This window comes from Etheostoma spectabile, chromosome 1 (assembly GCF_008692095.1).
Source record: "Etheostoma spectabile isolate EspeVRDwgs_2016 chromosome 1, UIUC_Espe_1.0, whole genome shotgun sequence".
Lineage (NCBI taxonomy): Eukaryota > Metazoa > Chordata > Actinopteri > Perciformes > Percidae > Etheostoma > Etheostoma spectabile.
In genome coordinates, this window is record NC_045733.1 from 27710978 (window position 1) to 27726757 (window position 15780).

At 39.4% G+C, this 15780-nt stretch overlaps 1 protein-coding gene and 1 long non-coding RNA gene across 7 annotated transcripts in view; both read right to left on the reverse strand.

The window, feature by feature from the left end:
* Window positions 1–3551: 3551 nt before the first annotated feature.
* Window positions 3552–8345, reverse strand: LOC116688303 (uncharacterized). Its single transcript, XR_004331751.1, has 5 exons — window positions 8333–8345; window positions 6558–6604; window positions 5343–5404; window positions 4552–4596; window positions 3552–3624 (listed from the first exon to the last, which is right to left on the reverse strand). It is a non-coding gene; the product is annotated as an uncharacterized LOC116688303 (long non-coding RNA).
* A 1230-nt stretch (window positions 8346–9575) lies between these two features.
* thsd4 (thrombospondin type 1 domain containing 4) overlaps window positions 9576–15780 on the reverse strand; it is a 47331-nt gene continuing 41126 nt past the window's right edge. For all 6 annotated transcript variants that reach the window (XM_032514211.1, XM_032514195.1, XM_032514203.1 and 3 more), the window contains 5 exons: window positions 14600–14773; window positions 13774–13947; window positions 13441–13620; window positions 12374–12518; window positions 9576–11195 (listed from right to left, as the gene is read on the reverse strand). In XM_032514211.1, the coding sequence (XP_032370102.1) occupies window positions 11053–11195; window positions 12374–12518; window positions 13441–13620; window positions 13774–13947; window positions 14600–14773 (816 nt within the window). In that variant the 3' untranslated portion in view covers window positions 9576–11052. The remainder of the gene's footprint in view (window positions 11196–12373; window positions 12519–13440; window positions 13621–13773; window positions 13948–14599; window positions 14774–15780) is intronic.

Genomic DNA, 15780 nt, shown 5'->3' on the forward strand with positions numbered 1-15780 from the left:
GCGAGAAAAAGGAAACTAAATTGTTTCAGTAAAGCAGCGATCACAGAAAACAGTAATTTGTTGAATGACTTTAATCGTTCAAACGTTCAAGCACATCAAACACTTCTATGGATCTGGACAGTATCGCAACGCTGTGTATGATGACTAGAGAGAAGTACATGTTTTCTGGAGCTTCTTACACAGCAAAGGCAGATGATGCGTACATCTCACAACTGCCTTTCCTTGTCCTACATCCCCAAGGATATGTTGTCGGCCAGATACGTCTTTATCCGACATAATGGTCACCGTACTCCCCTGAGGCCCCTCTACAAAGGGCCCTTTGTGGTGGGGGGCAAGCCAGAGCGGGTCACTGTGGATTGTCTCAAGACTGCTTATCTGGACATGACTGAGCCATTTTGCTGGCCCGGCCCCCACGTCATGGGTGCCCCCCCCCCCCCGCTTTGGTCACCGTGCCAGCTCTGACTCCTGTCCTCCCTGCACCTGTTAAGTGCAGCCGCTTTGACCGCCTGATCAGATCCCCACTGTGCTGACTGTTTCATTTGGGACTGTGGGCCTGTTATTGTGCTTGTGGACTTAACTGATTTGCTCTTTTTGGGGGGTGAATTTGGGGGGGGGGCTGTGTGGTGACCCACAATATAGAGACATTGACTGGAGACTGCGGCTCCTTTAAGTAGGGAGCTCACTAGGAAGAGGGGACGTTTCTGGGACACTATTTCAGGCTATGAGTAGACTGTGAGTATGTGCTGTGTAACCTCAAAGCGTAAGCTGGGGATAAAAAGTTAGAGTAAACAGACTGCTTCTCCCACACCACATTATTTAACAAAACAGCTAAATATCTTAATAAAATATACAAGTAAAATGGACAACTGTAATTCTGATCACGTGTTTTGTCTGTTGCCCCAGCTTGACTTTAAAAAGCTACAAGCAACTAATTATGGGTTAGTTGTGTTTCTTAGTTGAAATGTGTTTTTTGGGGAATCAGACATTTCCACTCATTTCACTATGACACATCATGTCCAACACGATGAAAACCAACTGAATTTCAGATTGGATTTCCATTTGATTAAAACCCAGCTCCAGTAATAACCTTACTTGTATTTCATTCTATATTTCATATGCTTTATAGGGTTTTATACTCCTAAGCATACAGTAAAAGCCCATGTACACCTGACAGTAACAAGGCAACCAGTGACATAATATGGCAAACATTTAACAAGCAAGAACCCCAAAGTGGTCCACTCCACCTACACAGTGTCAACATGCACCGAGGCATGACGTTTCTTTTTGTTCCTCCTCTGATTCAGCGGGGTGTAATCCACACGAGTTCAACACAGCAGCTCATTTCACATTTCAAAATAACACTTTACTTATCCAGTAACACTGATTTAATAATTACAGTGACTGTATCAGGATACTGTCTATCCAAACAAAAGTGACAGGAGCAGAGCTGCCATAAAGTTAATTGAAAAGGAAAATGAGGGCTGGTTACATACAGTATAGTGTGTATAGTCTGTCTACCCCCTGTTTTCAAGGGGCAAGGGGTAGGGGTAAGACAGAGAAATGGGATTCAGCCATAGTCTCTTTTTCTTTTCTCTCACTTTTTTCTCCGTGTCGCGCGCGCACCCGCTGGTAACGGGTTACAAAAGTAACGCAATTACAGTAGGCTAATGTATTCCTTTTTGCTGTAATGCAATAATATTACGCATTACTAATTACATTTTGGTAATATACCCGTAACAATCTTAGTAACGCGAGTTACAACGCATTTCAGCGCAACATTTTGAGGTTGTTAAGAATTCCCAAACAGTGTAAAACCTTTCTTCACAGGAAAAAAAATCTGTGAGTATGGGAGACCGGGGGTGATTGTAACATCCTAGAACTTGCAGAATGTTTGTGGTAGGGCACTCAAATTTTGACACAAAGTACCCTCATTTGTCTACTACAAATAGCAGTGTTTTTAACTTCTCCAACTATGATTCATTGTTTGATGTCAAATGCAAGGAATGCCCACTACAACCTACCCCACTACCAGGGTATGTAGTAACAGATTGAAGAACTAAAAACTGAGACTACACCACAAAATATGCATCTATATAAGTTTATTGTGCATGTGATAACACTAAAGCATCTTCCTGTGCTTCACTAATAACAAAAATAACTTTTGAAGAACGGTGTTAGTATGGTATGGTTCCTAAAATTAGAAGAGCTTTTTTAAAGAAAATATTTATTACGTAAAATTACAGGAAGACGTTTGACAATAAGTAAAACAACAAACATGCATTTTCTTATATGGTGTTACAAGCATCCCCAACCCAGATGGACATTATTTTCAGGAGTTATTACGCAACTACGTTGGAGCAAGCTGTCCCGTCTCTGGTTCGGTGGTCAGAGCCAGAAGCAGTGTGTCCAAGCTGCTGACAGATGTCGGGAATTAATGTTTAGGCTTGCTACACGTAAATATCATTGCATTTTATCAGCCAAAAGCTATAACTATATATATATATATATAACTATAACGTACTTAAACAACTACGGCACTTTTAATTGAGTATTTTCATCCTACTTGTCTAGTCTACATTTTAGGCCTACTTCTCTATTTTTTTTTAGCTTTAGTTAATTAGCTTTAGTCATAAAATATTATGAATGATCTATGATGTATTATAGTGGATAAAGAGGAGACCTTGACGATTCAGTGGTGAAATTCACTAGCTAGCTAGAAGTCAAACTTCTGCTGTTTTTTTGGTGAAAGTGACTCAAAAGTAATACAAAACTAGTGTAAAGCATTACAATTCAGAGGAGGTAATATTGTTGACTAATTACTGTCAAATGACAGTAACAAATCTATAATGTATTACATTTTAGAATTAGTTCACCCAACACTGATCATAGGTCATGGTCATAGTCTGATCAGTCAGTCGGTTAGATTTACACAAAGTAGTCATAAAGAGTTTGACAGACAGTGAGAGTGTGCTGATTTGGGAGAATATTTTCTGTTTTTACTGCACACCTACAAAGAAAGTTATAGCTGAAAATCTGCCAGATAGCATGGCTTTGGGGACTGATGGGTAAAGAAAATACCTCTAAAAACGACCACTGATCACACTCGTAACAATGAGGAAAGAGGAAGAAAGCCATATTGAACGCCCATGGTGAGTGACTTCAGAGGACAGATAACATTGAGAGGTTAACTGTTCCTCAACCCCTGAAGAGGTTATTCATGGTGTTTAAGTGAAATCCAGTGCAGAAGTAAAATATTGCTTTAATGGGAGAGCTTATTGGTCAAGGCTATCTGTTAACGGCTGGCCTCTGAGCTACTGGAAGAAGTTAAATCGATAGCGTTTAACAGTTTATAGCCTTAGAGGATCCTGACATCTTGGATCCGTTGGGCGGGTTTTAAACTCAATAAGCTGCTTGATACTTCCATACTTTGGCCCTTTATCTTTATGCTTGAACATGTCTTTTCCTTCTGTTCCTTTCTTTTATTGGTGAAAACTTGAAACTTACCAATTTGAGCACCCTTGCAGATGCACTGTCGTCGAGAAGTATCTTACCATTTTATGGGCTTCACTGGAAATCCGTTGGTGTAGCGCAGACTTCCAGCTCCATATCAGTCTTAATCGACGGCTGCAGAACAAGAAGTCTATTGGTATGCTGATAGTTTATCAAATGTACAGCAAACAAATATATACAGAATTCAACTCTGACATGAGCTAAAGGAAGAAATCCATCTTTTTTATATACACTGCTAATACAGTGACTGATGTAGAGAACTGTCGAGCAGATGGTCCTCCATCTTTCCCAGGAACATTGTATAGAAATGAGACCTTTGTCGTTTCTTGAAATTCCAGTGGGAAACTGCTATAATCTACTTTTGCAGGTCTGCTGAGAATGTTTCAAACCTCAATAAAAATGTATTACAGTCTGTGATTTAAACCGAAGCTGAAATACTATATTAGAACTGAAGCCTTGTTGCCTGGTGATCTCAGAATTTCTCATTCATTTGTGTTAGGAAATCAGTAGCTGCACTTTGGGTGGCTTGATACAGGAGAGTTTTCTACAATAATATTACCGGAGAAATAGCACAAGGCGTGGTAACTATTGGTTACACTAATGCAAGTTTAAAAAAAAAAAAAGCCCATTATAAAAGAGAGCAATGTGAGCTCCTTAGAGAAAAGGAAGCAGAGGGGTTCAATCAAGTCTTTCTCCCCAGGAGGTGTGCCTGAACTCATTCCTCCTTATTTCAGAAAATGTCAATTCATCTGAAGGGTGCAATCTCTAATGCCAAGGACGACCAGGCAAGCACGAAGTCCATTACATCTGTGCGGACTGGCTTCTCACTCTGCAAGGGGAAAAAACAAGCCCAAGACAGGCTCCGGTTCCTGATTACAGGCACACAATTGCCTGACTGGGCAGCTGCAGGTTTGTCAGTTAAAAGAAAAATCTGTCTGAAGAAATGTTTAGGTAATTAAGGAAGAGATGCCAGTACAGTCTCAATACTCATCTTGATTAGGCTTTCTGAATACTATTATAACATGTATTTTAATTACTTACCATTCCACAATGACTGGGTGTAAAAGGGTGTTGTTCACTTGGAAACTGATAAAAAAGGAACAAGAAATGAACATTATGAACATAAATGAAGCTTGGGCCAAAGTTCATTGACAAGGATCTCTTCCCTCAAGTTCTGCCTTTATTCCTCCATGAGTACATGTCTGCTATTTCTTCTCAGTCACTTCCTCTTTCCATCGCTGTCAAAATCCCTGCATTACCAATACCGACATCACCATACTTGACCAATGACCTTTTTGACCGTGTTTCTCAAGCCAATCACTTCCAAGAAGCTTTTCTTTAAATGTCGTTGTTTCAGACCTACTAACCCCCTCCTCCCCATCACCACCATCACCTCCAGAAAGATTCCATCAGACATCCTACCCCTAATGGAGGAGCTTCATCAATGGAGTCTTATTAACTAAATCTGAATAAATATTTGTATACACTTCACATCCAATGCAATGTAATGCAAATTATTCTAATAACTATAACTAATAACTTGTATAAGTATACAAGACTCCTTTTTCAAAGCGGTCAGGGTCAGAGTGTAGAATAAAAAAGTGGTGTAATATATGGGGTTTCAAAAAAAAAGAACACAGAAACAGTAACATTGATAACAAACAGAAGCAAGATGCTTTGCTAAATTCAGTTATAATTTGAATTTGGTTAATTAGCAAAAATGTGTATGCATGACAGTCTGTATCCTTGGTTATAAAACCAAAACAAAGAACAAAACCCTCCCCAATCAAAGTATCATTATGCCAATGCAAAGTGGTGCCAATTAAACATACCGACTAATTCCTTCAAAGGAGGCTTCACGGCAGATGCTCCCACTATCAGTATTCTGACCTCGCTGCGTGGAGAAAAACACAAAAACAAATGAAATCACCACCAAGTGCATACAACAGGACATTCAACTGGTTTATATCCAGGCCGATGATCTATTCTAATGACAGATGGACAATCATTTGTCAGCTGTAGAGTTTAGATGTATTCCTCCCACTGCACTTTTGTTTAAAATTCAGATTCCTTACAGCAGATATTCTGTGTCGACATTTGACAGCTTACACACAGATAAAAGGAAAAGCACTTTGTGTTTATGTTTGATATGACAAATGAAGCAGCAGCTAGCCTCGGGAATGGTGAGGAAAAAGTGTCGAGACCTATTACAGAATGCCATGCTTAAAGGTGGTTCAGTAAAATACTCCTATATGACGCTTGAAGAATTGGTCAGTCTTATGAAATTCTAATAAATCCATGTATCAGGTGATCTGTAGTCTATATCCTTGATATTGCATTGCTCTGTTGCCACCAGAACTCATTTTTGCCGGATAGCCGTCGCCTTGGGCTTCCTTTGTGTTGGCATTTTAAACTCTGGTTGATCTGTGAGGACTTTGGTTACCTGCTCTTCAGATCTCTGCAGGGTAAATCTAGACAGCTAGCTAGACTATCTGTCCAATCTGAGTTTTCTGTTGCCTGACTAAAACAACTTTTAAACCTAGACATGTTCCACCAAAGCAAGTTCCTTCCGAGCCTATTCTGCAGAGGCACCACAGCTTTTCCTCGGTGCTTAGCACCACCCAAGACGATTGTGGTTGGTTTAAAGAAATGCCAATAAACCAAAGCAGGTTTTCTTCCCAACCACAAAGAAAAATTACGAATTCTACTAGGGCCACGCCGAGACCCATTGGCATGGCCATAGTGGTTGATTGGTTGGGGTTAAGCATTTGACCTTGAGTTGTTAAAGTTAGGATAGCTGATTGGTCAGGGCATAGGACCTAAACAAATGGGGTTATGCTACCTTGCGTAAGCATGGACGCCTGGCCATTAAATGCTATTGAAGAGCAGGTCTTGGTGTGGCCATAGTGGGATTCGTAATATTGCATCCCTGAATGCTATGTGGAGTAGCCAGACTCTCCTCCAGCGAGCTTTGGAGGACGGTCTGGCAGAGCGAGACTAGGTAATCTGTAACTGCACTCTGCGATACGGAGAAACCAACAGCATACCACGTTAGGAGCACTGCTGGTGTCAGGTCGGTCAGGACATCAACAATCTGCAAGGAAGCAGACATGGGTTAATTAGAAGACTGAGACACACACAGCAGAGCAGCAGAGACAACAAGCACCAGTTTCCTTCTGCTCTCAGTCTGCAAAACAACGAATAAGAAGATAGGTTTAAGAAGGCAAATGTGACTCACTAGATAAACCACAAATTGCTGCTTGAACAATCTAAGGAGAACTGTTTGTAATTTCTTATTTAATTCATGGCAGCACTGATAAAAGAGTGTGTTCAACAACACCTTCCAGTGATTTCCCTTACTTTGTGGAAGACTTAGGTACGTGTATTTGAAAGGGAGTTTAGATGTCATTTCTCAAAATAAAAAGTTTTTCAATTAAAGAAAAAGCTATTTCCCCATACATTTTGTGTCTCTTTGTGGGTTTTTGTCTCTTTGCACTTGTGTTGTTTCACTTTTTGGTCAATTGTGTTTTCTTTGGTTGTTTTTTTTTATCTCTGTGGTCATTTGGCGTCTCTTTGTAGTCAATTTATGGTAGTTTGTGTCTCTTTTTCACATAATTTGGGACTGTTATTATCACCACATCTGTGTCTAAAACATTGGAAAAGTTATAGCAGATAAAAAATACATAAAACTCAAAATGCTTAAAGACAAAACTTGCTAAAGAAGTCCAACTACAATCATTAGATCTGAGAAAAGTCTTCGGCTTAGGTGTGGCACAAAACAGCTCGGGTGCTGCACCTAAACTTTATAATGGCGAGGAAAACCCTGCCTTCCATGTGTAAGTGTTTGAAAAATAGAAAAAAGCTCAAATATTCTTGAGCTCGTTCTCATCAAAAAAAAATATTGTTCTCTTTTTCTGTAGGCAGCATTATTAATGGAACACAGGCAACTTATGTGTTTGTCTGAGGAGATGAAAGTATTATTTAAACAAATGCAGAGGTAGTTATATGATTTAATGGTTTCTAATAATGCACTGCAGTGTTGAGTGTTGTATAGTTTCATGGAAGACTTGACTGTTAATTGCAGTGATAATTAGCATCCTAACCTGCGACTCGGAAATCTAACACCTGCAGGCAGGTGCAGAGATGTAAAAATACCTGAAATATAATCAGCAAGGTTCGAGTGTAAATATAGAAATTAATATTAAATTGTATGTGATCATCTCATATACCAATGAAAGCTGTTATATTTTAGTCTGATTATATTATTTTGATATGTCAACATGCACACCTCCAAAATAGCTCTGAAGCTGTCAAGCCTCCAACATATTCTTCTGTGAATCTGCTGTCAACACCGATATACATGACCAAATGTTCCAAAAATGGGCAATTTTAGACAGTCTGAACAAGATAATGGAGCTGTGGGTTACAAATTTAAAATAAATTCAATACCAAAAGTCCCCAGAGAATTTTGGTGGTAGATCTTTGTGCACAAGTTCATTGTCAGTCATGCTGAAAACTCCATTTTCCTCAGTCAATAGACAATGATGTCATGGACTGCATTCTGTGTACTAAAAATATGGGCAATGACACTTTCTACTAGAAGGTTTGAGTCCAATATTAATATTAGTTCAACTATCTGGCGCCACCGATAGCTTTGCCAGGAAGTTCCAATAGGAGAACAACAACTTTCACCTTTAAAAAACAGTCTACGGAGGCACTAATGTCCTTTGTGGTAACTTTATGAAAGGTGAGGGAACATCAAGGCTCAGTTATACACACACACACACACATTAAACACCAGCACCAACACAGACAGACTTACATAACAGGCGTATGATGTAAGGGTTGATCATGTCACTACTAAATTTGTAAAAGGATCTCTTTTGTACATGTCAGATGACAAAATATTTTTTTTGTAAAAATTGTTTGTTCAGGGCTCTGGGTGATGTGACAAGTAACAAATTGCTGTCACCTGAGGCCATTGTCGACATTTATATGCAGTACGCAAAACATGAAAATTACTGTTGCACTAGTCTGGACATCTTGCCGATGCAATAAAGGTTGTCTAAATGCCATGTATATACATTGCTGTCAGCTTACTAATTGATGGCGCGTTTTGTGTAGATTTGAACTTGTAAGCTATATGTTTTATTCCACTTTGTTTAAACGGTGAAGTGGAGAGGCCTCCTTCACCTGTTTGGAGCTGTCATGGGTTGCAATTTAGAGGTCTGGAACCAAATTAATTTGTAGTAGCCATCTGTGAATTGTTCAAATTTGATATCCAAGGCACAGGGATTTAGGCCTTGAATATTATGACATACTTATTTTTGTAATGTTTGTAAGCAGGGTAAGACGTGTGTAAAGTTCAGGTCACAACAACTTCTGTTTTTCATTAGCAAAACTGCCTGTGTGAGGTGGAAATGCATCGCGTGGCTGACAGGCTTCACCTGTGAATATCGGCATCCTGAATGACAAGGTCCACCTGATCCCCGTCTTCATGCCCCACAGCCTGGGACACCTGCTGGGCATCAATGAGGAAGGGTAGCCTGTGGAGAGAGCAGAAGATTTCCCACATCACAACCAACCATGGTTAGTAAAGTAAAGACAGAAGAAGAGAACACATTCCTGCTCCTCCAATATTGATGACAGTTTGTCCTGAAGATGAAGCAGTGCGATACGAGCAGAGTAACGTCTATAAATCTGTAGGTTGTAATACCGTATTTGTCCTCTAGATGGATGACTTAAATCAAGAAACATCCACATCTCATCCTCTATGTGATTTAAAACTAAATCAAGGAATCACACAAGGAAAGTATGCTGTAAAGTGTACAAATAATTAGTAATTTTGTTTATTTCAAAAAATCTCAAGAAAACTCCTTACTATAAATCAACTGTTGAACATTAGAAATGTAAAATAAGGCAAAGACAGATGTTTTGCTAGTTGCAGTCATATCTGAAACACTGAAAAATGTTGTTAATGTTAGTGATTCTTGATTTTTTGTGAAAAATCAAGAATCACAATGGCACATACAGGATTTTTTTTTACCCTTAAAGATCAAATTAATTTGAAGTCATCCTGAACTTAAACATCGATACATGTACAGTACTTATGGATCAGAGGTAAGTTTATTTAACATATAATACAAAAACAGTTGAACACTTGAGAGGTACTGTGTGCACATTGTGTATGAAACTAAAAAAAAAGGGTGATTTGGCAGGAAAGGCTGGTTCATAAACAAAGATTTACTATTAGTGTAAACCTTATATATGCCATACCAGATCAAAATACTTTCACGATTTATCTTTACAATCAAACACTAACAACAGTTCATGGATATTTCAATGTATTTATGACTGGTGATTTATCAGGAATTGTACAAATGTGTAATGATCATCTTCCACAGAAAAACTAAATATATTTGCAGTGTGTTTCACCTCTTCAAAAACACGTTAGGGTTTTCAACCATCTGCTTCTACCATCCAGCAGGCTGTGGAATGCCTATATTCAGTTCAGCGGCTGTGATTGGAGGAGAGCCAGCAAAGGTTTTATCCCCACAGCCAGAAAGGGGCCACCGGTGGCCGATAAACCAGTAACCTCCCTGGGGAGCCACTCAAATAAATAAAGAGGGCCTTTTTCTCTTCAGTTGTTGGGAAGACTGTCTGAGAACCCTTAAAAAAGACTATTATCATTTACTCTGTCATACATACATACATATATACATACATATTACATAGGCTGCATTTACACTTCATAGCTGTGCAGGCATGGAAAAAGAAGTGGTTTGCCACTGCTTAGGATATCAGAAAAACCTACTCAGTGCCACAAAGAATGTAACATTTTCTTGTGAATCCAGGCAGCATTAAGGACTCACCATCAGCAACATGAAGGATTTGATGCACAGTATTTGTTTCAAAAGTGTAAGTGTTAATTTGTCACTGTCTTCAGTTTGTGGAGGTTACATATCTTTGGTCAACAAAGTGTGTGGTAAATAGATTGATTATAGGTGAGACTGCATTGACTTCAGATGACATTGTGGCATGAATCTGAGAATTGAAGTGTAGAGAACCATATTAGAACATATACTTTCTATATATATATAAATATATACCACCTTAGAAAGTTGTTCTCCTTTTCATTTCATGTAATACACAACAGCCATTATAAAAGACAGCTGCAAACTGCTTGCCTTGAAAGAAAAACAGATGGATTCTTTATATCAAACTTGGCGGTTAAAATCCATAAAGTGTTTTGTAACTTCCTTGGTTTGCTACTGATCTCTGTCACCCCTCCAGGGCTCTGTTTATCCAGTGAGTGGGTTCCTGTCTTCCACTTTTCTCAGGTATCCCTTTCTCCCAACAGCTGTCTCTAAATGAACCAACAGAAATGTTCCTTCTTCAGTTTCCATCCTTGGCAGTCAAAACAAGTGTTCATTTAAGACAAGGTTCAGCTGGTCCACTCCCCGGGCTGGCCCAGGAGCAAAGTGCCTGCAGCGGGTATTGAGTCTTGCCCAACATGGAGCTGAGGGCCCCTGGTAGAGAGTGCTAGCTGCGGCCCGAATGAATCAACTGTCTGTGAGCTACTCGTGAACACGAAGCACAGCACGTCGTCTTGTAGTAATCGTACACGCAAAGGCGTGCCTGGACCACCACATTGCAGTTAAAGTATTTGTCTCTGCAGTTTTCATCTGAAACAAAAAGAACGGTTGAGCTTTTATTGCTAAGTTCCAGCAAATAATACATGACTTGTATTTAATTAAAAGAGCTGACTAAGAACACATGAAAATAGATCCTAAATAAAGTGTTGCAGGGGGATGGGAGAGTTACCAACATCCATGAACTTCTACTGCTGACTAAAGTTTGGCAGAGGTGTCAAATGTATTCACATTCATTACTCAGGTAGAAGTGTGGCTACTAGGTTAAGACTTCTGTAGAAGTTGAAGTATCAACTCAAGCTTTGTATTCAAGTAAAAGTGTAAAAGTACTAGTTTCTAAACTACTGAAGCTATAAAAGTAAAAGTAATGTAAGGGGGAGTTTTGGAAACAATTAGCTTGAGGTACTTGGGCGCGCAGAACTTGCAGCGCATTAGAAAGGAGTTGTTTTTGCATCCAACCATTTCAAAAATTCTTTAGGTACGGCCAGGGATGTAGAAGTGTTGGCTGGTCTTCCTGGCAACCAACCTCCTCGCTGGTGCTTGGTTGTGACATTCCGCTTGAGTTCTCTTGAGTCTCTTCCATCTTTGTACTAGGCTACATAAGTTTGCTATTTCCCTGCCAGAGTGTGATGTGATTTGTGTCACATGCAGGGTGCAGGTGTGATGGATTGCGTACAAACCAATAGGGTGTCGGAATGGTATATGTTTATACTTCTCATCCAACCACAATCAAATTCACTCTATGCGGATGGCACAATTTATCTGGATAGGTTTTAGTTTTTTGGGGTGTTTTGTTTGACCGATGACAAGCTGGAATGATAGGCCAATTTGGAATAGTAGTAACATGGCTATTTTTAAAATGTAATGAGTAGAAAATACAAATAATTACTTGAAAATGTAAGAAGTAAATAGTCTGCTGTAAAATAATTACTCTATAAAAGTTTAGATACACAAAATTTCTATTTAAGTAAAGTAACAAAGTATTTGTACTTTGTTTCTTGACACCTCTGAAGTTGGGGGTTCAATGCCTTGCTCAAGATGCAATTCAAGCATTCTGAACAGGCACAGAACTTTACTCATCTACTCTTCATGCAAGGAGTTCCCCAGCAGGCCATTACATTCAAATTATGCCACTTGTGTTTCTAAGGTTGCTAAAATCATTAGGAAAAGTGAGTGATAATCCAGATAACAGACAACAGATAACGACTGACCTATGCTAGGTATGCAGGGCTCTGGGTTGCAGTCCTCCTTGGCTGCCGGTCTCAGCTGCTGGTCACAGCCTTCGCTAAACCGCATGTCGTCAGACAGACAACGCACCTCCCGCACACGGAAACCTCCCTCACATGTTTTTGAACACTGGAGGGACAGGGGTTAAGGACAGCAGTCAGTGCCAGGTTAATACAATTTCCCCCTAAAGCTGATCTCCTACCAGGTTTTCTTCTACTTTTCAAACATTGTTAATGTTGCAAACTGAACCTTTTGAGGCCTGGAAACCTATTTCCTGCATTAGTTTTTTTTTATTTTGTGATGAGATCCTACTCAAACACAGTATTTTCTGCCAAAATGTTTTTTTTCAAGAAAGATGTATTGCTTTTTTTCTTTGTGCTCTTCTCAGTGGTTTGAAGGGGGCGGGCAGAGTTGGATAAAAGGTGATGGTACACTCTGAGTTTAGACGGAAAACATTTGAATCAAAATCGAATGACAGTAAGTGAGTTGTTTGGTCACTTTCAATCAATTCCAATCAACTCACACCACCCTGATTAATACCGTTTGATTGTTAATAAGTGATGATGAATATTTGATGTTATGAATACTGTTTGAATCCAAGTTTTCAGGGGTTTAAATTCTGTCATTTACACTTGGTAAATATTAGTACAAAGCAAATAAAGGATAATTGTTCCCCTTTTCCTAAGATAGTAGCACTATTCACCAAACTGTGATGAATATGAACATAATACACAAGTTGAGATTTTAAATGCAATACAAAAATGACTTCCTTGAGGAGACCATCTCCCAAAAGGCAGATTCTGGCCAATGTATAAAGTACAGTATACCCACTATAATACATTAGACTACACCACTGGGTCTACTGTATACATGAGCTGTGATTGACACACTTTCTGCGTCTGTAAGCTCAATGCATACTACAATGTATCTATATAGGATTTTGAGATACCCAGTTTATCACCACTGATTGGCCATGAATCAGTTAGCTAGAGCAGTAGGGAGTAGATGCATCCCCTTAGGACATCTAAGCAAAAGGTTTAGGCTTACTCACAGCACTCCAGTCAGTGTGGTACCACTTTGCTCCACAGGCCTTGAGGTTGCAGCTCTGCTGGCTGAGGGGCCGATCCAAGGAGGAGCACTCATACGGTGGCATGATGGTGAATCCCTCATCTGACTTTATCAGACACACCACTGACCTTTGCTGGCTGCCTGCGCCACACTCTGCAGAGCACTGGGTCACAAACAACCACAGCATTGAGATCGTGTGGATTCAATTACACAGACAGGAAAAAAATACGTCAATGTAAAATTACTGTAAAATCCCATTTAGCTACTCCAGACAACTTCCCCTTGAGCCCAGTGGGACCTTCTGTCATTCTCATACCTGGCTCCAGGGGCCTGTGAACCACTCGATGCGATTCTCACAGAGGCCGTTGTTGCAGACCTGAGAATCTGCAGGTCGCTCGCTGCCACATCCCTCCAGAGGAAGGCTGCCAATGTGGTTGGTCAGGCAGACAATTCCCCGCGTCCGTACACCCATCCCACATTCAGCTGAGCACTATGGAGTAAACCCTTGTTTTACAATTCATGTTGTTCACCAACTGGCAAAAAATAAAATAAAAATGTCTTACTGTGGGGTTTTATTTTGTGAAGTCTAAAATACTGGGCCATGACCTGATTTAAATAGAACTAAAAATAATTTGGAGTTGATTTTAATTGGCAGAAGCCTATATATACTGTAATGGCCAAACATATTACTAAGATTCAATTTTGCCTGCTTTTGAACAATTTATACTTAGCGGTTCATTTCACTCAAGTCTGAAGTGGATTATATTAAATCATTGATTTTCATTTCATCCCATTGTATTGCCATAATAGGGTGCAGTTAAGAGGCTCATCAGATCTGCAGCAATGTAAAACAAAAAAACTAATTTCTTTTCCTCACATTTTATACTTAAGATAATAGTACAGAAAAGGCAACAAATTATTCACTATGGCTCTGACTCTTGAGCACCCTGACCCTCTATTCAGGTAATATCAATATACAGTTGCTTTCTTTGTAGCTATCAGAATCTATATTAAAAGATCAATATATTCTCTGAATATCAAAACAGGTGCTAGATCCATGAAGACACATCTAAACAAAGACTACCACTGTTAGGAATTAATAAAAGTTACTACATGTCCCTGTAGGAGACTATAACACCTACCCTATTGCCCCACTCGGTGTAGAACCAGCTCTTGGCACAGGATCCCATGTCACAGTTCTCTAAATCAATGGGCCGCAGATTCATGTTGCACTCCTCATCAGGAACAAAGTCGCCTACGTTGCTGACACAGCGGACCTCCCGTGACCTCTGACCCAGCCCACATGGCACCGAACACTATGGAGACACAGGGAAAATGGTTAACACTATACTGTAGAGGTAAGCACTGCTGGACAGACTGGATTGCTGAATAAAGCGCCTTAAAGCAGAGGGGGGCTGCAGGTTCAGGTGATAATCCTCTGTTCATCACTAGGAGCAACAACTTGACATTGTTTTCCCGTGGTCATTTGATACACTGTTAAAATATAAATCACAGCCGTTTTAATCTGCGCGAACATCAAAAGATTAACAAAGACAAGAGTTGGTTTTAAGGAAGTTATGTGTGAGAATACTTCTTGACCAAGCATAGTGGTTTCCTGGAGTCTTGTCGTCACGGTGAGGGTTTCCAGGAAACTAGCTGAGACAACAGAAGTCACAGCGCTGGGCCAAGAAATAGTTTGGGATATAACCCCCCCCCCCAAAAAAAAACATATCTTGTCATTTAAAAACTTACACTCTAAGCTAAATGTCTCCTGGCTCTAGCTTCTTAATGTCTGATACAATATGACAGTAAGCATATTTTCCAAAATGTTGAACTTTCCTTAAGTTGATAAAAGTGTCGTAGAATAGAACTAGAGGGAAAAAAGCATAATAACATCAGGGATAAAATATCAAACATGCACAGAACCTTCTGCTGAACCTCATAGATTTTTTAAAGCTGTATGTCATTAAAGATATAACTGCAGAGACATGTCAGACAGGTGCAATTCCTGTTTCAAGCTTCAAGTTATTTATTGTCATATCGACAACAATTACAGAGAAGCAGTTGTTGGCAATGAAGATATTAGATCTCAGGCTCCTAAATATAAAATAGTGCGGAAATTAAAATATAGGGATATCATATGTATAAAATAAAATAATATATATTTGTGGTAGACCGTAATTGCAAAATAAACAAAATGTAACCAGTAAACAGGGATGTAAATGTGTATGCATAATGAGAAGTACAATGTAATAAAGACATATATACAGAGATGTAAACGTGTGAAACAGTAAGTAAAAGTGTTAAATGCAATGCAGTCACA